At 44.0% G+C, this 19,934-nt stretch overlaps 5 protein-coding genes across 7 annotated transcripts; 3 read left to right on the top strand and 2 right to left on the bottom strand.

Annotated features, from left to right (window-relative positions):
• The first annotated feature begins 1,388 nt into the window (after positions 1-1,388).
• On the top strand, positions 1,389-3,195 carry LOC132468777 (uncharacterized). Its single transcript, XM_060066575.1, has 2 exons — positions 1,389-1,601; positions 2,067-3,195. The coding sequence occupies exons 1-2, from the start codon at positions 1,474-1,476 to the stop codon at positions 3,043-3,045; spliced, it is 1,107 nt and encodes a 368-aa protein (XP_059922558.1). The 5' UTR covers positions 1,389-1,473; the 3' UTR covers positions 3,046-3,195.
• A 723-nt stretch (positions 3,196-3,918) lies between these two features.
• nr2c2ap (nuclear receptor 2C2-associated protein) lies at positions 3,919-5,490 on the top strand. The gene is made up of 5 exons (XM_060066579.1): positions 3,919-4,048; positions 4,193-4,283; positions 4,525-4,630; positions 4,768-4,829; positions 5,001-5,490. Exons 1-5 carry the CDS (start codon positions 4,011-4,013, stop codon positions 5,127-5,129), a joined length of 426 nt encoding a protein of 141 aa, XP_059922562.1. The 5' UTR covers positions 3,919-4,010; the 3' UTR covers positions 5,130-5,490.
• On the bottom strand, positions 5,417-8,278 carry rfxank (regulatory factor X-associated ankyrin-containing protein). 2 transcript variants are annotated; one of them, XM_060066577.1, is made up of 8 exons: positions 7,938-8,274; positions 7,652-7,777; positions 7,497-7,562; positions 6,516-6,616; positions 6,306-6,431; positions 6,045-6,111; positions 5,865-5,945; positions 5,417-5,735 (listed from the first exon to the last, which is right to left on the bottom strand). In XM_060066577.1, the coding sequence occupies exons 1-8, from the start codon at positions 8,047-8,049 to the stop codon at positions 5,632-5,634; spliced, it is 783 nt and encodes a 260-aa protein (XP_059922560.1). In that variant the 5' UTR covers positions 8,050-8,274; the 3' UTR covers positions 5,417-5,631. The 2 variants fall into 2 exon arrangements, with proteins under 2 accessions (XP_059922560.1, XP_059922561.1); XM_060066578.1 differs by lacking the exon at positions 6,306-6,431 and having other exon boundaries at positions 7,938-8,278.
• A 14-nt stretch (positions 8,279-8,292) lies between these two features.
• borcs8 (BLOC-1 related complex subunit 8) lies at positions 8,293-11,689 on the top strand. 2 transcript variants are annotated; one of them, XM_060066580.1, is made up of 6 exons: positions 8,293-8,482; positions 8,640-8,752; positions 8,980-9,044; positions 9,131-9,238; positions 9,521-9,612; positions 11,086-11,689. In XM_060066580.1, exons 1-5 carry the CDS (start codon positions 8,446-8,448, stop codon positions 9,588-9,590), a joined length of 393 nt encoding a protein of 130 aa, XP_059922563.1. In that variant the 5' UTR covers positions 8,293-8,445; the 3' UTR covers positions 9,591-9,612; positions 11,086-11,689. The 2 variants fall into 2 exon arrangements, with proteins under 2 accessions (XP_059922563.1, XP_059922564.1); XM_060066581.1 differs by lacking the exon at positions 9,521-9,612.
• Positions 9,814-13,070, bottom strand: tmem221 (transmembrane protein 221). The gene is made up of 3 exons (XM_060066576.1): positions 12,519-13,070; positions 11,892-11,977; positions 9,814-10,741 (listed from the first exon to the last, which is right to left on the bottom strand). Exons 1-3 carry the CDS (start codon positions 12,815-12,817, stop codon positions 10,212-10,214), a joined length of 915 nt encoding a protein of 304 aa, XP_059922559.1. The 5' UTR covers positions 12,818-13,070; the 3' UTR covers positions 9,814-10,211.
• Between the last annotated feature and the right edge of the window lie 6,864 nt (positions 13,071-19,934).

Raw genomic sequence — 19,934 nt, 5'->3', positions numbered from 1 at the left:
ACATCGTGGAGGTCATCATCTGCACTGTAACACTGAACACACACACAAACATGCACGCGGTCGCTCACATGAACACACATACACGTTTGTAAAACCATAATCATCTGCACTGTAACACACACACACACACACACACACACACACACACACACACACACACACACACACACACACACACACACACACACACACACACACACACACACACACACACACACACACACACGTTTCTAAAACCATAGAAATGTAATGGGTGATTTGTGATAAGAATAATTTTTTTGAGGCGTAACTACCTCCTGGGTAGCTGAACGCTCAATATGGTTTCTCCTTGTTATATCAAGTATTATTATTCATCCAAAGGTTGCAATGGTTAGGCAATCGATTCGCCTTTGTGCTTTTCGGGAATGCTTCAGCTTTATGCGGCATGTGGGCCTGATGTCTTTCTCGCTGATCAGTTCACCTTTTGGTGGCACGGGCCCAATGGCTATTTTTGATGAGCAAGGGAAAGCCTTTGTCAAGCGTCATTAGCTCAGTATAATGATTTGATAGTTTTTCTTTATCAGCGACTTTAAATCAATGCACTTTATGCTCCGTTCCAGTAGTATGGGGCAAGTGTAAAGTCACATAGTATATTGTGGCGAGAAGCACGGGATGGACGTTACGGCGCCCAGGTTTAGTAGTTATACAACTCTCGCGCCCCATACACCGCACGACTGCGAGAGTTGCCTTTAATTGAACACACACTGCACACAAAAACACACTCAACATAACTAATTAACATATCATCTCAGTGATGGTGTCGGAATCAACAACAACAACTAAAATACACCCCCAGAGCAACCAACCCCATCCCATGAACCCCACTGAATGTCTGCACTGCAAAGGACCCAGGAGGGCCAAACAATAAGGGTAAGACCCCTCCCATGATCAGTTGTGCGCCCTGAACTGACGTCCACGCCCGTGGTCTCCAGAGTATGTTAATGCGGCATTCTGGAAATCACACACCACCCGCACAGGTTGCTCTTGTGAAGAACAGTCATTGGCTAGTCTTTGTTATTGTTAGCTACATTAACCTCTTTAGCATACAAGCTCGAAAACAAACAACAAAACTTTACATTGTATTTCCCGCACAGGAAGAGCGTAATATGCATAAATTGGTGACTGGATAGAGCAGCTATGTAAAAAAGTGAGTAAGAACATTTGATAACGACCAACGTAGTACATAGAAAAGATATCTCCTTACGGTCGCAGCCAATCTTTGTTTGTACGGTTTACCTCGCTGAACTCGGTTGACTCTCAGGAGCCCGAGTGGATACGACCAAAAGGGGACGTGCCTTGGTGAAATCCCGCAAGAAAGCTGGATCTCGAACGCACCATTGCGCGCGAACGCGACGTCATTTCCTGGCTTGTATCACTTTATAGAGTTCCCGTTTGTGTTTGCGGGTATCGCTACAGGACGATTCGGGGGGCGGCATGGACGACATCAGGGCAGCGGCTGTCTCGGTAGTAGTGGACGCTTTCATAGAAAACGAGAACAAGATTGTGGCTCTTCTAAACAAGCTCCAGGATGAGGAGGCACAAGAACATAGAAGACGCAAACGGTATGTCCACACTGCAGTTGGTTTGATCGCGTTACGTATAAACGTTTTTTGCAGCGTTATGCAGAATCATCTTTTACTCGAAGGCTAACAAACTAGCTGCTGGTGTGCTAAAAACAATAGCGACGTAGACTGTTGTGAGGCCGAAGTGTTTCTCTTTACTTCTGTACTCTACTATGTTCCATGTAACGAATTTCTTGTGAAAACTTTAGAAGAAATGCATTGTTTAAGTTGAAGATAACTTTTGGCGAATTTCATTGTAATATGTATAATACATCTACATCTACATGCGAAAAGTACCCTGGACATGCATATCTTCAATTGTTTTGTTTATGGAGAATTACGGATAGATCCTTTGCCTTGTGATGTAATGCAATAGAAACACCAGACTGAATGGGGTTGCTGATATGAATTGTTGTTTATCTACATTAATCAGTTTTCCTCTCTTTGTCTCTCTCCCTCACATAGGGTTGTGGCTGTGGCTATGGCTATGCTGCGGTCCAAGAAACGGAACAACGTCCATTCTGGCACAGAGTGGAAGTTGATGCTGGCTATGGATGACCCCACATTTGTTCAGAACTTCAGAATCACAAAAACCCAGTTTAAGGTCCTGCAAGGGTACCTAGAGGAGGGTGGTCTGCGCAGTGACCACTTCCAAGGTCTGCCTCCCCTACCTGTTCCCAAGAAGGTGCTCATATTCCTTTGGTACATGGCCCACCAGTACTGCTTCCGGGAGATATCTAACAAGTTCAACGTCTCGCGTTCATCAGCGCACCGCACCGTATTCCGAGTGCTGACCATCATGTCCGCCCTTGGCCCGGCTTTTGTCTCTTGGCCTACAGGCAGAAATGAGAAGAGTGTGTCTGCCGCCAGCTTCGAACGCGCATGTGGCCTTGAGGATGTCATAGGAGTGATCGATAGCTGCCACATCAGGATCCAGAAGCCACGGGTCAGAGGAGAGGACTACAAGAACAAGAGGAACTACTGCTCGATTCTCCTCCAGGGGATTGTTGACGTTGAGGGCCGCTTCATCAACGTTTTTGCTGGAATCCCTGGCAAAGTGCATGACGCAAGGATGCTGCGCTCATCCACATTTTTCGAGGAATGGCAGGAGAAGATGGGGGAGTACCGTCTGCTGGGCGACGCTGCTTACATCGGTCAGGCTTTCCCCTTCATCGTCTCCCCCCTGCGAGGCATCGGGGCCCTCACAGACGCAGACCTTCGTCACAACACCGACGTCAGCCGGGGTAAGTTCGTCGTTGAGCAGGCATTCGGAAGGATGAAGTGCAAGTGGAGGCGCATCAGAGACTTGCAGAACACGCGCCCCGGCACTGGGGTGAAGATCATCTTGGCTGCGTGTTACCTTCACAACTTTGCCCAAGGTGCCTCGGTAGCATGTGATGAACACCCACATGGATGTCCAATAGAGGAAGATGCCAATGAGTAGGAAGTTGTGTTCGGGCAATTTTTGAGGAAAACCAAAGACTCTACCAAGTTAAATAATAGATGCTTCTATACACTCCCATTTTCTGACTTGTATTATGTATATTGCTGACACTATTCCTGTGTTTTGTAATAAAAGTGTAAAACCTTAAAATTAATGTTGCTTTATTTATAATCCAGTTTATTTAATGGGGGGAAATGGAAAGGCTTGGGTAGTACAGTAGTCACATTGTAGAACCAGATAGAAACATTTGAGTGAATGTGTGTCTGAATATGTTACATTCTACACTCAATGGGCCCTTCCAGAGATTTGTACTTGTAATTGCTTGGAGACATAAGCACTTAAGACAGTGTGCATAAATAAGCCACAACTATAAACTAACATGGTTCATACTATTTGTGGGTGTGATAACAATCCAAGGTTTCCTTTGCATGACAGTTGAGGTGAGTTAAAAAGGCAGTGAGGTGCCTTTTGTAACTAAACAAATTCAGGTGACATTCAAACACACTCAGGCTTGGATGAGTTAAAAATATTTGTTTATTTCTGAAACAGAATTTGTGAGAGACGACATAAAAATCAGTGCAACAAAGTTATTACAATAATAAAACTAGGAAAATGTAAATCTGTGCAAATTGTATGTCTGCTTTAGTTGTATGAAGGGTTTGAGAGTGCAAATATAAAGATTAGGTAGAATTAGTCAAATATTAAGGAGACAAAGTGTTAACAACTGAACTGATACAAAAATAACCATATGCGCATAATTAATTGTGTATAAATGATAAACCTGATATATAGATAAAAAAATACGTATTTTATCGACGTCTTGTACTGATGAGTTTGTGCAACTAAGTCGCAAAGAGCGTGGCTGCCATCTAGCGGAGAAGTTGAGTATGGTACACAGGTCGCTGCCCATGCTGTCGTAAACTGAGAACAAACTTACGGCAGTTTCACCTAATGGGAAATGCAAGATGGCTACATCGTTGATATGCCGAGAAACACAGAGCAGGTAAATAGGCATGGCTCCTCAATCCACACTGTAATAACATCGATAAGGGATGGATCCCGTACGTATTCTATCCACCTGCTATAAACAAATATAAATGTGTCCAAAAACCATTAGATCTGTGTAATTAGCATTATCATTTTCCAGGGTGAGTTCCACACTTAACAGAGATGCTAAGCAGTTTGGAAAGAAGTATATGTTTGACTCCAACGAAGAAACGTGCTGGAACTCCGACCAGGTAAAACTGCACCTGACGGTATATTAATTATAAATTCAAATATTGTGTTATCCATTCAGTCAAATCTGAAGAGGTATCGTCTCCTAGAACAGTGGTTCTCAAACTTTGTGGTCTTAGTTAGAAATGTTCATGAGTACCTCCTGCAGTACTCCAAAGAACCGTTTTATTCCATGACCATGGTATGGTCATGGAATAAAAACCTGAACATACCCAGCACAAATACTATCTTTAACTTCAACAGGGGGAGAACCAGTGGGTTGCTCTAGAGTTTCCAAAGAATGTCAAGATGTCAGAATTGAAGGTCCAATTCCAGGGAGGATTTTCCGGGAGAACGTGTCGACTAGAAGGTAACGATAAAGTGACACTTGGGAAAGTGTGACTTTAATAAGTTGATCATATTTGGTCAATAACCAAATTTGACAACATTTCCATTAAGTCCACCTTGATATGTACATTTTTCTAATTGTGCTTTTGATCTCACTAGGATGCGTGAGTGGTGGTGAGTTTACAGCACTCAGCCAGTTTTACCCTGAAGACAACAATTCCCTTCAGATATCCTTTGTTTTACTGTTTAGAATTTGTCATAACGATCACATGGAGTACAGGTTTTATATTCCATCTTCTATATTGATCTCAAGCAATATTTATACTTGCCACACAAATTGGATTTGAGTCACACAATACGTCATTCTGCGCTTATTTTGATCTTAACTCCACACCCACAGCTTTCCCATACAGGAAGTTCCTGCAGTCAGCCGGCTAAAAATAGTATTTGAGGACAGCAGTGACTTTTTTGGGAGAATCATCGTTTATTCTTTGGAGATCCTCGGGGAGCAAGCTTCATGACATGTGTTGTTTTATCCCCGAGGAAGTGGAAGAGGTTCAGACTTCTGACCGTCCGATGACACCAACAGACATCTGGCCCACATGAACCGATTCCACTGGATATAGTCTGGAGGAAGGTGGCTCTTCCCACTCTTCTGTGTCCAACCAGTGGAAATGTGAGGGGCTTTGCAGTGACATTGAAGTGACAGTGACATTTTGTGTTTACACCTTGTTTAATGATTTCATTTTTCATCAATATCTGTGCCATTCAGTTTTCATTTTTTGAAGAAGAAATACATTACAACCAACGCTTTTGCTTTCGAGTTTTATAAAAAATATATCACATGTAATAAGAAATAAAAAAAAAAACGATAGAAAACCATACGGATACAATTCAAGCTAATTGGAGTGATTTGATACCACATAACTTCGCACCGCACAGCAGTCCTGATAAGTCCACACAACTCGCCAATGCCATCTTGGTCCCACTCTAATTTAAGTGCAGCACGTCCATACCACTCCTTTATTCACACAAATCTTTCCTTCGTGCCAACGACAGGAATCTTTCCTTCATTTCGTCATCTGGACTGTAAAGTTGTAGAACGTGTTCCTCCAACACTTTCTGGACTGTAGGGTCAAACCCAAATCGAGACCACTTAGTGCTCAGTTCAGTGGAGCGGCAGCAATATGTCGAGATCTACAATTACAGTGAAATAACACTGCAATATTACCAGATATATATAGAGGTATACTCACTCTTTTTATGTCCTAGGGCGACCGCCAAGGCTGTTGGACTGTACCCTGAGTCGGATTCAATGGTCAGGTCTGCACCTCTGTCTGACAGGTGTTAGGCATTAAGGGTTCACAGTTACTGTATTCAGACAAGTGTGATCCATATTCATAGCATTTAGAATATCAACAAACTGCTGGTTTTACCTAAGAGTTCCTGAACACACTGGATATGGTTCCCTCTCACCGCGTAAAGAATGGGGGTTCCACCGTTCTGGAAAACCAAACAGTTAAAAATAAGTGAAAATATCTGAAAACCATGATGAATTAAAGTTATACATATACTCTGGTTGTCATTACAATTGTGTATGTACTATGTAGGGTCTGTGATTGCTGTGCTAAGTCCTTCTAAACACGCTGTGTGTGGCATTCACGTCATACTTTCATGATACATTATTGATCACGTACCCAGTCATACGTGTTAATGTCCACCCCAAGGGCAAGCAGGGACTTCACAATGTCCACAAAACCTCCCATGCTCGCCAGGGTTAATGCACTCTCTCGTTCCCATGCAACAGTTTTGGGGTCTGCTCCCTACAACACAGTGAAAACACATCAGATGGCATGCTCTCCCTTTCCTTGGCTGGAACTGATCAAGATATAGTGTCCATTATTCACCTCCGCCAAGAGGTAATCCACCACAGCTTTCTCCCCAAACGCAGCCGCCCACATGAGGGGAGTGAAGCCCCTATCATCTTGTTTGTTGAGCAGAGAACAATCTGGAAAATGCACATACCCTACGTCAGGCCTATTCAACTAGCGGCCCGCGGGCCGAATACGGCCCTTCTTATTTATTTTATGGCCCGCAAGAGGTTGCCTGCAGACCTAAAAAATAAAAATAAATACAAATAAAAATAATAATTGGAAAATTGTTGCCTGCAAATCAGGTTTGCGTGTGTAATATATATGACCAGCCAATAAACGCAAAGTATGCTACGGCAACAGGATTACACCCGCTCTGTCTACACCTGCCATTGCCTCAATCAAGCTCACTTTGCATTTTATGCTTGCGGACCACGGAGAAACTCACTTTAGCAAGGCTAACAAAAGCTCCAAAATGTCTCTTTCCAAGCCAAAAAACGTAAGGTTGATGTTGAAAAACGCCAATTCAAAACGATTTGGACTGAAAAATATTTATTTACTTTACCATCCGTCACAAGTAGTAAACCGGTGTGTTTAGTGTGCAACAAAGCCATTTCCATGATGAAGGAATACAAGGTGAAGAGGCACTACAACTCAAATCACGGCTTGTTTGCTGCCAGTTTTCTCATATGAAAAAACAAGGGTACGTTGCTCCATGACCAGTGAGAAGCTGCATGAGTGTCTCAGGATTGGCCTTACAACGTATGAACTAGGGATGGGCGTGAGGTATCGATTAATTGACATAAGTTTTGTATGTGTGGCCCATGAACCACCAGCGGTTTTCCTTTTTGGCCCACTTGTTAAGGAGGTTGAATAGCCCTGCCCTACGTTATCCTCCCTTGACAAAAGGCTAATGCAGTAGATCCAACACATCCAAGTGAGATGTAAACTCGATGTCGAAATACTAATTAGGGTTGTATTGCCCTGGGGCTGGTATTGATTACAAAACTTTTTCACCTTTATTGAGATGTACGGCAACCTGGCAAACATCTCCCTGAGCTGCCAACTGGTGTATGGACAGACCTTGGGAAAGCAGGTAAAATATACGTGACTAATAGCGAGACAAATATAACTGTAAAACGGTCCAATTCCAAATATGAGAACATATATACAGTCTAGCGTTGCTGGGAGGAATGTGAGCTCGTTCCCCCGCTGCCTGTTGGTGAGGCTGGTGGAGTGTTTGATCAGACCCTCGTCGTCCACATCCGTGTTCTCCTGAGACACCAACAACGACACATCTAGGAGTAAACGTCAATTTCATCAGCAAGATGTTTGACGTACGACAATAGAAGGAACATTTTTCAAAAGACAAACAACGCCGCCCACGAGGGTGACGTTGGTGCAATGGGTAAACAAAGTAACCGATATCGCTGAGCAAAGAGGTTGGAGATCGCATACCATGTAAACCTAGTTCTTTGGGATCCGGGAGGGAGGAATTTGAACCTTCATTTTGAACCTTTGATAACCCTTCTCCAATATCATCCATTGCCCGCAATTGAATAAGTTGCATTGCCAACTTATGACACAAGTGTACTTCCCGAAAAAGGCGAAAGTAAATTATGCAAAATCACGTCAGCAGAGACCACGTTTTTGAAAAAGACGATGTCTTACAATCACTTCATTGTCTTCTCCATCTTATGAATATCCACAGATGATGTATGCAGAGGTAGATACATTAAAACAAATCGCTAGGGGATACAGCCAAGAGCATAACATTCATTCACATCGAGTGTAGGAATGACTTTCAAGGCACCACGTTTATGACCGGAGAGCTTTCTTGGAGGCACCGACCGATCAAAACACGGAAGTAGTCTGTCATTGTTTTGCCTGTTTCAATATCTTCGACTCGTATACTCCAAAACATTTAAATAACATCGATTAGACCATTTGTAGCCCAGTCTGCGACATGGAAGACCAGGAGATGCAGCTGAAAGTAAAACGAGGTAGTTAACTTGGAGAAGCATTGTGTTTGTTAGTAATCATGCAGTTGTTGTCAAATGATTCATCAGACAATACATTTGCAAAAGAAAATGAATGTTAGTCCTAGTACTACTTCGTTTACTTTTCTAAATGTAAAACGAATACCTCTTATCTTTACAGTCTCCGACAAGTTCACGGAGAGCATGTACGTCCTGGCCAACGAGCCCTCAGTGGCCCTGTACAGGCTGCAGGAGCACGTCCGCAGGTCGCTGCCAGAGCTGGTGCAACATAAAGTAGGTTATGAATAATGGTACTTTAACAGAGAAAACGCTGTCGGTAATACTACATTACATTTGACAGGCTTGATTTGTTTTCCCCTGGTGAATTATTAAAACAATATTTATTCAATTGTTCATATTTGGCTTATGCCCATAATTTACATTGAATACGTGCAGAATGCAATTACCAGTATTCATTGATCCATTTGAGGACGTTAAAGATCTTCCATTTGCCCACACAGACTGATATGCAAAGCTGGGAGGAGCAGAGTCAAGGAGCCATATACAGTGTGGAGTATGCATGCAGGTAAGAAGCGCATCCATACAGACCTTTTGTAATCATTCCAACCGCCCACTGACTAATGTAATCCTTGTGGATCTATTGATTTGCAGTGCAGTGAAGAGCATGGCCAACAGCACCGTGTATTTTAAAAGCATAGATGGCCTCCTCCGCCAAGCGATCAGCATGAAGGAGCAAATAAGCAACTCTCAAGGACGCAGGTAGGAGGCAGCAGAGAATGGTTCGAGACTTTCACTCTCCCATCAAAGCTCTTTTGTTTCAATGGGTTTTCTTTTCAATGATTTCTTATTGTCATAGCATGCTTTCCTTCAATCACCCATTCACTTTGTATTCCTTTTGTGCTCTTTGTCTGTTTATTTCTTCTTTGTAATCATTATGTTTTACCAAACCTTATACTCACTTCCCTTTAATAATTTGATTTATTCATTCTATTATTTTTGGTTTTACCCTTTGTTCCCGTTTCTTTTGCCCCGTGCATGTAGCTCACTTGATGTGATCCCAGCCCCCAGCCCCCCCGCCCCTTCTCCATCCTCCCAAACCATTCCCTCATGACCCCTGGATGCAGGTGTTAAAGGTCAGTGCCGAAGCTTTGAGAATTGGCCAATAAAACATGTACGATTCTCACCTTGAACGATGCACAACTTAATGGTGCTGGACATAACACTTTTATTTGGTTGATTTCATCAGCTAAATCAGGTAATCATCAGGTCAATATTTAGCTGCCCACTTTGGTTCCTAGGGTAACTGCAACAGATTGAATGCTAATAATTTGACAACAGGTTTTCCAACATTTTATTAACATTAAAAAAATTCGAAACAAAACTCTACACATCTGTGGCACTGGGTGGAAGTGGATTCTAAAATTGTGATCATCCAGATAAAACGGTACAAACTCTTGAGGTATCGGTCGACTCCATAATCTTAAAGTGATTATTTAATGATTAACAGCAGACAACAAAATCTTTCTTACGACTCAAATTGAGCTCCAACTACTCTTGAATTGAACACAACAAAGTTCACGATTGACTCTGTTCTCATGACGGCGGTCCGTATCGAGGCGAACCCCCACGATGGCAGCCCATCGGGTGAAGCGTTATAAAGGTTGTCTCATCTCGGTTACAAAGTTCTGCATTAATGCGGCCTGGCGCTCTCGACCAAACCGCACCGTGTCGGTCACACCAGCGTTGAGTCTTTCCCCTTGCGTGCCAGGACGCTCCTCATCTCGTTGTTGACCCCGTTCCACGGCTTGGTCGGGACCTGCAGCAGCTCGGCCGACGGGGTCCTGTGCATCCGGGAGCTGCTGCCGCCGCTGCTGTAGCCGTCCTTCTCCCCCCCGCTGTGGCCCTGGGACACCCTGGCCGGCGAGTACAGCTGAGCCGGGAGCGGCTCGTGCTGTTTCGGGGGCGGGCAGGGTGGGTAGGACGTCTGCCTCTGGAGCTCAGGCTGGCCGCGGTGCATGCGCGGTTGGTCCACCCCCACTTTGAGCTCCACGGGCTGGGGGAAGGGGGCTCCGCCGATACCGCCGTGCTGGTTCTGGAACAGAGTGTTGAGCCGGGGGTGCTGGTCGTGGCTGGCGGTCTGGGAGGATTTCACCACAGAGTGGATGACCACGATCAGCAGGATCAGGATGCCCGAGGAGAGGACGCACGCGCTGGCGATGCCCGTCTCAACCTCGAACAACAGCAGCATGTAGAGGGACATGGCTGAGGGGAGGGAGAGCAAATACAGAGTAGAGACTTCAGGCGGTGAATGTCTGCTAATAAGTTAATGGTACACAGGGTTTTTATTTGTTTTAACCGCGTATTAGTGTTGAGACTGACGTCGACCTTTTGGGATGTTTTGCAACTTTTTGAGTATGAAAATAAAAGGTTTCGCTTTACGTTGATTGGTTGACCCGTTCCGTGAGGACTTTATAGTGCAGAAAACTGGAAGTTTGCCCAACAGTTTTCTTTCTATAAATGTCCCCCATTGCACAATAAAGTAACTTTTCATTCTGCCAGACAAATGGTCCTGAAATGCATTGTCACGCGCGTGTGTGTGTCTCCAGGAAAAGGGGCGTGGAGCCGGGGGCGGTGAAAGAAGCGGGAGAGAAGCACGGCTCTGGGCAGTGAGCCGGCCCATTCAGCCGGCTCTGTCACCCCTTCAGACTCCCTCTCCCGCTCCAAGCTGATGGATGCTGGGGTGGGGTTAAAGTTCCAACCCCCTCCTCCTTCATTACGTTGAGCAACTTGCTGACCACCACACACACACACACACACACACACACACACACACACACACACACACACACACACACACACACACACACACACACACACACACACACACACACACACACAGCTCAGTGGAATGGAGCCAATGCACTGCTGGACTCTGCTTTAAAACATTCGAGCAATGGACGCCACTCAAAGAAATCTTTGTTCACTGGGACACACTAGACACCGGTGGGGTTGGGGAGGGGGGGAGGTAGAGTCGCCATTTTATTTGCTATTGAGAGGTTTGGTTACTTTTGGATGAGAAAACACTGCTGCTGCAGTTATGTGACGTTGGTTGTGAGAAGCCGATTGAAGTGTGTAAGCTTGCACTCAATGGAAATGTTTGTTAATTTAATGTCTGCTTTTTATTAAAAATGTAACGTGTCAAATTTGGAAGACTCATCTTATTATTATTATTATTATTATTTAGCCTTATGATTGCTGCTTCCCTAGGCTTAACAGTTGCTTGGGAGGTACATGGTAGAAACTTTCACCTCTTTTATTTAGAATGTTTGTTTATTTCCCTGAGAGTACGGAAGGCCCTTGAGGGGAAAATCCTCCAATGTTTCGGGGAGATTTTTTGCGTCTCCTTTCTTACCTGCCAGGTACACAGACACCCCGAGACAGAACAGTCCAATTGCCACATGCCGCACCGCCCTGCTCTCCAGCAGGAACCAGTCCGCTCTGTGGAAGCAAATAAGCTGCATGGGGCATTCTGTTCGCCGGGATTGAAGATTTAACAGATTTGAAATCAGTGATGCGATCAGTAAATTCTATGTGTTATGTGACTATGTTGAAACATCCATAAACTTTTTTTTTTGGGTTGAAAAGTTACGTCACATCAACACAAATATGTAGCACCTGTTGTGGCCATAATTCCAATTGATCACGTTGGTGCGATAGTGGAAGACTGAAACCAAACTGGGAAAGGGCCAGCGAGGGGCCGTGTGCTGGGAGTATAATGAGGGGAATGTCTTTGTTTAGACCAGATTCCGATGGAGTTTAGAGGTGGGGGGTTGCAGGCGAATGCCTCATCACCAGTATGTAGGCTACGCTTGAAAACAATTAAAAACAATAATCGGCCTAAAGTTTAACCGATAAACTCAGTCATGTTATAGCCTACTACATCTGGCACCGGCGGTTCAATAAATTCCTCGCAAAGGGTCAATTGAAGTGCTAAACACAACTTGTTAGGATAATCGGCCTGTGCTACAGGAGCGGTTACCTTTCTGTGTCTTGTTCTCCGCTGCATATCTCTGTTGAAAAGTAACTGTGAAGGAGACACACCACTACTGAGCTCAGGTTGAGGGTGAGCGACAACGCCGAGAGCACCGTGGACACAGGCAGTAGGACGTCCCAGACATGAGCCGGCACGATGGAGGTATCCCGGGGGGACTCCTTCACTGTCTTCTGCTGGGAGTGGAGCTGGAAGATCAGGATGACGGATAAAACGGACGCGAAAGCCGACAGAATTCCCAGGAGGGATAAAACGATGACAGAACGATGGCTGTAGCTGGGCGGCATTTTTACTGGCGACGAATCATCAGCAGCCAAAACTTTGATCCACTAGAACAAAAATAATTGGCAGAATAGAAACACCGACGCGAATCCCCCAGACACTACGCCTCGCCTCGAGGATTAATCCGTCCACGGGCAGCAGTTATTGCAGAATCCTTAAACCCTGAGGCGTGTGCGGCCCTGCAGGAATTTGCAGCGATTTGCTTGTTGTGGGAGCGCAATCACCGGCCGGACTGAGGCGAGCATGTGATGTGCTTTAAAATCCCCAGATTAAAAAGTTGCAACAACAATAGACTTCTCACTTGGGTTCTTGGAGACAATGAGTTGACCTGACCCACCGCAAGTCCCACATGCCGATGAAAACAAAAGGCTGTATTACAATTTTAAATTAAACAACACTTTGAATATACACATAGGCCCTATTCATGTAGCCTAATAAAATGCATATTTGTTGGCAAGGGCCCTACGTGTCTGCTACAATATTAATAATAAACAACTAATCAATAGACCTATTCATAATATAAGGATGCTTTGAAGTCAATAATAAATAAGTAATATATAATCAAACATTTATCAGACTGTATGGACATAGACGTTCATGTCCAGACGATGTAGCCATCCAATTTAGTATACAGCGAGATGCAAAAAGAAAAGCACTTGAATTGTTAAACAAAATAGTTTGCATCACTCAGTCACTCATGGCTTCTAACTCATCTGAACCCTGGTGCATCAGTTACCATGGAAACCAACAGATGTGCGTATTTCCCGCGCGTTGATTTTGTTGATTTATGCCTTTCTGCCGCAATTAACCAGGCGACATTGGATTTAATTAATGAAAACATCTATCCCCAGGAGGGCATTATGATTTCCACACAAACAAATAAACACTACACCGATGTGAAACACAGCAGTGCTAAACACACGCAAGAGAATAATAATAGGCCCACGACGACATTAGAACAAGACAAAAAGCATTGTAAACACAGTGATGATGAACACATATTCCTAAATATACATTACAACTTTGCAATTCTAATTTGTAGATATTTGTGGTCCTCTAGTATATTGTTATTAATGGATTTAATTGTTGTGGGCACGTTTGCTCAGCACAGCAGCGATCACTATGTCTCGAGGAGGTTAAGGTATAGGCTGGCCCAAACTTATCGCTTCTTCAGCCCGATGCTGTTGGGATGCTCTCAAGGCTCTCACATGCGAACACTGACTTGTGTGTTCTATTTCTGAATCTGACAGCTATACCACATTCTAATGAGGGCGACAGCGCCGAGCTGTTCAAAAAGCAGAAGTGAAACGTTTGAGGGGAAAAAAATTGGCAAAATGTGAAAACGTTCCAAACTCATTTCTATCTTGCTCTAACAATGCTTTTTTTGTTGTTGTTGTATTTCAATGAAAACGAGTTGCTGTCTTCATAGACCCTATGCTTACATAAGCTTATTATGATTAGGTCTTTCAACTGATCTATAAGCAACTTTTATTTTCTGACAAAAGGCTGTGATTTCAATATAGGAAAAACAATAACTTCAATAGCAGTGAGTAAGTTGTGAATGAACAGATCAAGGTTGTCTGAGGCAGGCAGGCTCTGAAGCAGACACACTCCAAGGTGTAGTTAGCTGCTGGGATGTTGCTGAACACTTGCATCAGATGCACCTTGGGTCTCCTTGTGACTGTACAAACTTAACATCTTTGAGTGCTGTTGATTTAGAGGTGTGTGTGCCTGTGTTTGTGTGTGTTTGCGTGTTTGTGCGTGTGCGTGTGTGCTCACATTTGAGTATGTGTGTGCATGTGTGTCATGTGAGTGTGTGTGTGTGTGTGTGTGTGTGTTTGAGTGTGAGTGTGTACGTTTATGGTCCCACGTGTGTTGGTGTGTGTTTGTATGTGTGTGGATGCATGCATGGATTCAAGTGCGTGTGCACATCCGTGTTTGTTTGTGCGGGTTTGTGTGTGTGTGTGTGTGTGTGTGTGTGCGTGTGTGTGCGTATGTGTGTGCGTGTGTGTGTGTGTGTGTGTGTAAGAGAACGAGAGAGATGATGTCCCTATGGCTGATTGTTGTATGTCATGTACTCCGTGGTCTGGTCTATTTTTAGCAGCTCTGAGTGCATGTGTCACATCCCAAGAATAGGCAGGAATCAGACAGCTCATGTAAGCCATTCATTTATTACAGCTAAGAATATCCGTCAAACTGACAGTATGTGGGTTTTCCCTCCGCTTCTCACCCGTGACTCGTGGAAGAAGTATGGATGTACATGTACTGTATGTGTACCCTCTGTATAAGCTAGGCTCATTTAGGGGGAGATTCAAGGCGTTCGTATACCTTACAGACTGTATGTACCGTACTTGCGGTTGTCGGTCAATTATATTGACCGACAAATGCACCAGCGTTGCTTTTGAGTGTAGGGTTTATAGTATAGCATGAAACCACTGGATGTGGATCATTGATTTGTCATCAGTCTGAATGGAACAAGAGTGTAAATCAAAGGCAATGGTAGGCAAAAATAGCCACCCATCAAGGATGCTATCTATAGCACCTGCCGTTGATTCCCCCCTCCCACCCCGCGCGTTGGTGTTGTTTTACTGTAAGTGCCACTTTTATTCCCGGTCATTTATTCCCTTGCTTTTTACCTACTCACCACCGCCCCTCCCCCCCCCCCCCCCCCCCCCCCCCCCCTCCATCCCTTCCCTCCATCTCTATTCTTAGGCTTCATTATCGATTCAGTCGTGTTAGTGCAGCTATTGAATGTATACAAAGGGTGATGGTGCATTGTTTAGTGGAATCGTACCAAAACGGATTGGGTCAGTTGACTTTGAACTGGTGGTCTGAAAGTACACCAATATTTTTCTATTTTCCCCAAAATGATTTCACCTAATCGGCTGAATTATGTTAGTCTATCAACTATAGGCCTATATATTATCAATCCTCAGACACATTTTTTAATCGTTTTTGAATATTGAGAGCACAATTCTATCTAAACATTCAGATACATTTCTTATGAAGGCTGATGAGGCTTCAATCATTTTTAAACATTTATATTGTCTCATTTATGGCACACCCATTTTCACTCAAACTCAAACGGTTTCTGGGTTGTAATAATTAAATAATAAGAACACTTTTGATACACATGCCTACATAAAAAGTAAGAATGAAAGCCCTCATCATGAATAACTTTTGTACGATTCATCTTCTTTCTTTATCTGATACAGCCTCGATGAGAACTTCAGTATCTATAAAATTTCTCCTGTGAATATATTAAGGAAGAATACTTAATAATTAAATAATTTAACGTTTCTCCGAATATTTCAATGTAAAGTCCCTATATGTGGATGTTTGGAATGGAGGCGGACGGTTGTGTCGCTGTAACGAGCCAATGGCGTGGCAGAGGAGGCGGGCTCTGGAACTGGGCTGCAGTCCAGCTGTTGCTGCTGCTGCTGCCGCGCGCTCGTTTGGAGAGAGGAGCGCTCCGACCCCTCGCGCGCATCAGGTGAACATATCCTCATCTTTCACTAACGGGTCCAATTAAAAACACGAGAACCGGGAGGGAGAAAAACAATCGGAAAAGAGAATTCCTCATCCTTTTCGTGTGACAATAAGACAAACGAAGAGTTGAGTCTAAAAAAGACCAGAGGATCGACGTCAAATTACAGGTGAGATCCATTTTTTTGTGTTTATTACAGTCACCTATTGCAGTTCATTATGTTATAATCAAGTCAAGTCAAGGTTGTTCACTTTTGGTTTTCCGTGGTGTTAACATGCATGTGCTATTGAAAGTAACACATCATTGAAGTTAATTTAGTCAAGGATGCTTGGTAACTTGGGGACAGATTGGCTATTCTTAGCGAAACTATTTTGAATGACGTCAGCAATTTATTAATTATCTGCAAATATCTCAAAGCAGTGTATTTTTAACATTTAATTTATTGTGCTAAATACGCACTCAAGTCAACAATATTGCCTATTTTGGCTCAGACACAGCAAGTGTATCAGAATGGGAACCGGACACTAACACGAATTGCTTTAAGATAGTCTGCCCTCTCAACAGGACAGCTCATCTCGGAGAGAAGCAATTATTTTACACAATGTCAACATGCATGCATAAATGTCTCACTATAGTTTCTATTTTGCTATCAAGTTTAAAACAAAGAGGCAGAAAACAAGCAGACCTACAGACAGAAAGACATACAGACATACGGACAGACAGACGGACAGACAGTCAGACAGACATGCCGTGGTGGATCAGCTTACTTTGAAATAGAGTCAGTAACTGAATACATAAACACAAAACATACAGGGCATCTAGATAACGCAGGCATGAAATAAGCAAATGGGACCATTGACAGGAATATAAGTTAAAATGATTCATGCTTGCCAACTTGCTTGGCTGAGTGCCACGTCAATAACATGTACATTACCAGATCATCAAGAAGCTATTAACAAAAACAGATTCATGACTATAGTCTTGAGGACAAATGCACGCAAGAGACAATGGGTCTGATGCAGGGAAATGCTGGATTTATTCTGGGAAACGTCAGTATATTGTCCTTTGACGCTTGAATAAAACCTACTTTTTATAGAATGATCAGGTGTTCCACTCGTGTCTATGCTGCGGTCCTGGCGCCATCACAAACATGAGGGCAATTCAATTATCCCCTGTTAAAATTAGAGAAATATCCACACACCACTGCTCTTCAAAGACTCAGCAAACCATGAACTGTCTGACCTCGAGGATGAGAGAGACACATAGAGAGAGGATGACAGAGAGAGAGAGTCTGACAGAAAGACAGAGAGAGAGAGAGTCTCACATAGTCATCCTCCTGAATTTAAATTATTGAAGACTGTTAAGGCGGGTGAGCAAATAAATCCTCAACAGTTTATTTTATAGTAATATATTATAATATTTTGGGCTATTTTACTCTGAAGTAATATTGTGTAGTGTTACATTGTTCGTGTTTCTTGTAACGTCCTCCTATTTTAAAAAACAGGAAACTAAAAGGTTTATGTGTATACGTTCAAATCTCTGTACCAGAGTATGACGTATTTCATGGAGATATGATTATGTTCCATCTCTGGGGGTCTTGGTTGTATTTCTGCTGCGAACAAAGGTGATGAGACTCTGAACGGCACTGAGCATTAGTCAGGTGACGGCCATGTCCCCAGAGACCTGCCACTAGCTTATACTGCTTCATCATGGCTACAAACTCATCTTATCCAGACTTTAAATTTAAAAAATGTATTTCATTTGATGGACTTTTATCCATATCCATATAGTTACAAGACACAAGAAACATAATGACTGATCAAAGGAAATGCTACATTGATTGACGCACGATTTACAAAAACACATTTTCGTACCCCATTACATCACGTTGTTTGACAATATAAAGCAATCCCCATCAAACAATACGTTAATGTAGACACATAGCTATTTTAAAGGGGGTCTTATTGACAGGCCACACATCATCCATTAGTTCAGTGTTCCCAATGGAGAACATCAACATTTTAACCCGTGCTGAGGATGTATCAAACCCGCAGCATCGCAGTGGACGGTGTCAGCCTGACAGAACTGTAGCAATGGCTAAACATCTCTGCGGCTTCTCACTAGCAGCAACACCGTCCGTAACTCCTGTTGTTTGTGTGGCAGCGCGAGCTGCGTGTTGTCACAGGGCCGTCCCCGGTGGACACAGGGAACGATCCGGCTCCTCGGGGATCACAAGGCGAGCGGGGGATCTCTGCCTTAAGTGGCCACACTACTGTGTGTGTGTGTTTCGGTTTTTCCACCTCTGGGAAGGGGCCTTCAGGTGGCTGGGGAGGTATTACCCTATAGAAACAGCAGGCCCCGGGCGGCGGGAGAGGTGTGTGAATGTGTGCAACGATTGCATTATTACAGGATGTGTGGGCTATGATTCTACCATCGATGCCAGTCTTGATCCCAACGAGCAGGGAGACCCGACGCGTGATAGAGGGGAGAGAAGGGGTTGGTCTGCAGACGGTGAGCGCATCAGGGTGACGTGAGGTCAGGTCCCTGGCCCTGACGGATCTCCCGCCGGCAGTGGGCGTATGGACACGGCGTTCTATCCTGTGACACACTCAACTGTGCATGTTCTCTGCTACTTCTTTGTGTTAAGATGGAGCGCAAGAACCGCAGAGTCTTGACGCCAGCCCATTGGTTGGGAGTGCAGCTATATCTGACCTGGTATCCAGACAGTGACTTGTTGGCTGATGGCGATGCTAGTTTGGCCTGTGTGGGAAAGGAACTCCGTTAGAGACATAAAGATCTTTCAGCACTTGTGTTCTCCTTTTTTTTTTTCTGTTTTTTTTCTTTTGCGCATATCTCCCAGTTCCATCTCCTCAAGACCCACACTTAGTGCTGTGTAGCGAGAATCCAGAATGGGTGTGTTTTCTCACCTCGGTCGGCGAGCGGTGGAGCCGTTTCAAGGAACAGACGCGGAAAATGGTCCAAGCTACACCTTTTTCAATTAGAAAGAAATGAAACGATTATTAACAACACAATGATAAATTATCTATAAATATAGTCATATTAGATGTAATCATTGAATAATTTATAATACTACTACTTACAATAATTATTATTAAAAAAAAAAAAGTATCCACAGATACACTGTGAACACCTAAGTATAATACTTATTTTACTACTTCTAATACGACTTCTACAACTACTTCTAATCATCATTACAACGTTTCATGACTTCAGTCGTTTATGAGTGCGTCTGTGGATGACAACAGAGTCGACGCTGTCCTTGCACCCTTCGTATTGGGGGGGGGGGGGCCCCGACATGGGGCAATATTAGTACTTTATAAGGTAAAACCAGAGTCTATGGGGGGGGGGGGGGGGGGCGGAATCCTGTTGAAAGGGCCCAGATGTCTGTGCGGCGAGTGTGGGCCGGGGGTGGCCGGGCACTCTGGGGGTCATGGGAAGACGGACGCGACATCCTCCCCTCTGCCACCATCAGTCGGTCAGGGAGCTAAATATAGACCCCGGGGTCGCTGATGTTCTCCGTAGAAGAGGGGAAAACCACAGAAAACTCTCTCCGTCTCGAATACCGTGCACACAGTTCGGTCGGACCCCCACTTGACTCATAGCATTCAGACTGC

This window comes from Gadus macrocephalus, chromosome 12, assembly GCF_031168955.1.
Source record: "Gadus macrocephalus chromosome 12, ASM3116895v1".
In the NCBI taxonomy this organism is placed as follows: domain Eukaryota; kingdom Metazoa; phylum Chordata; class Actinopteri; order Gadiformes; family Gadidae; genus Gadus; species Gadus macrocephalus.
Note: the sequence above shows the minus strand (reverse complement) of the source record. Positions and strands in the feature narration are given on the sequence as shown.

Coding starts and splice junctions, on each gene's coding strand:
- rfxank (XM_060066577.1), bottom strand. CDS start 8,049: ATGCAACTTATTCAATTGCGGGCAATGGATGATATTGGAGAAGGGTTA. Junction 7,778..7,937: donor CAAAGAACTAGGTTTACATG/GTATGCGATCTC, acceptor GTTTACTCCTAG/ATGTGTCGTTGTTGGTGTCT. Junction 6,432..6,515: donor TGGATTACCTCTTGGCGGAG/GTGAATAATGGA, acceptor ACTGTGTTGTAG/GGAGCAGACCCCAAAACTGT.
- nr2c2ap (XM_060066579.1), top strand. CDS start 4,011: ATGGCTACATCGTTGATATGCCGAGAAACACAGAGCAG. Junction 4,049..4,192: donor TGCCGAGAAACACAGAGCAG/GTAAATAGGCAT, acceptor ATCATTTTCCAG/GGTGAGTTCCACACTTAACA. Junction 4,284..4,524: donor CGTGCTGGAACTCCGACCAG/GTAAAACTGCAC, acceptor TAACTTCAACAG/GGGGAGAACCAGTGGGTTGC.
- LOC132468777 (XM_060066575.1), top strand. CDS start 1,474: ATGGACGACATCAGGGCAGCGGCTGTCTCGGTAGTAGTGGACGCTTTC. Junction 1,602..2,066: donor GAACATAGAAGACGCAAACG/GTATGTCCACAC, acceptor TCCCTCACATAG/GGTTGTGGCTGTGGCTATGG.
- borcs8 (XM_060066580.1), top strand. CDS start 8,446: ATGGAAGACCAGGAGATGCAGCTGAAAGTAAAACGAG. Junction 8,483..8,639: donor GCAGCTGAAAGTAAAACGAG/GTAGTTAACTTG, acceptor TTATCTTTACAG/TCTCCGACAAGTTCACGGAG. Junction 9,045..9,130: donor AGTGTGGAGTATGCATGCAG/GTAAGAAGCGCA, acceptor ATTGATTTGCAG/TGCAGTGAAGAGCATGGCCA.
- tmem221 (XM_060066576.1), bottom strand. CDS start 12,817: ATGCCGCCCAGCTACAGCCATCGTTCTGTCATCGTTTTATCCCTCCTG. Junction 11,978..12,518: donor GGAGAACAAGACACAGAAAG/GTAACCGCTCCT, acceptor TTGCTTCCACAG/AGCGGACTGGTTCCTGCTGG. Junction 10,742..11,891: donor GGTGTCTGTGTACCTGGCAG/GTAAGAAAGGAG, acceptor CCCTCCCCTCAG/CCATGTCCCTCTACATGCTG.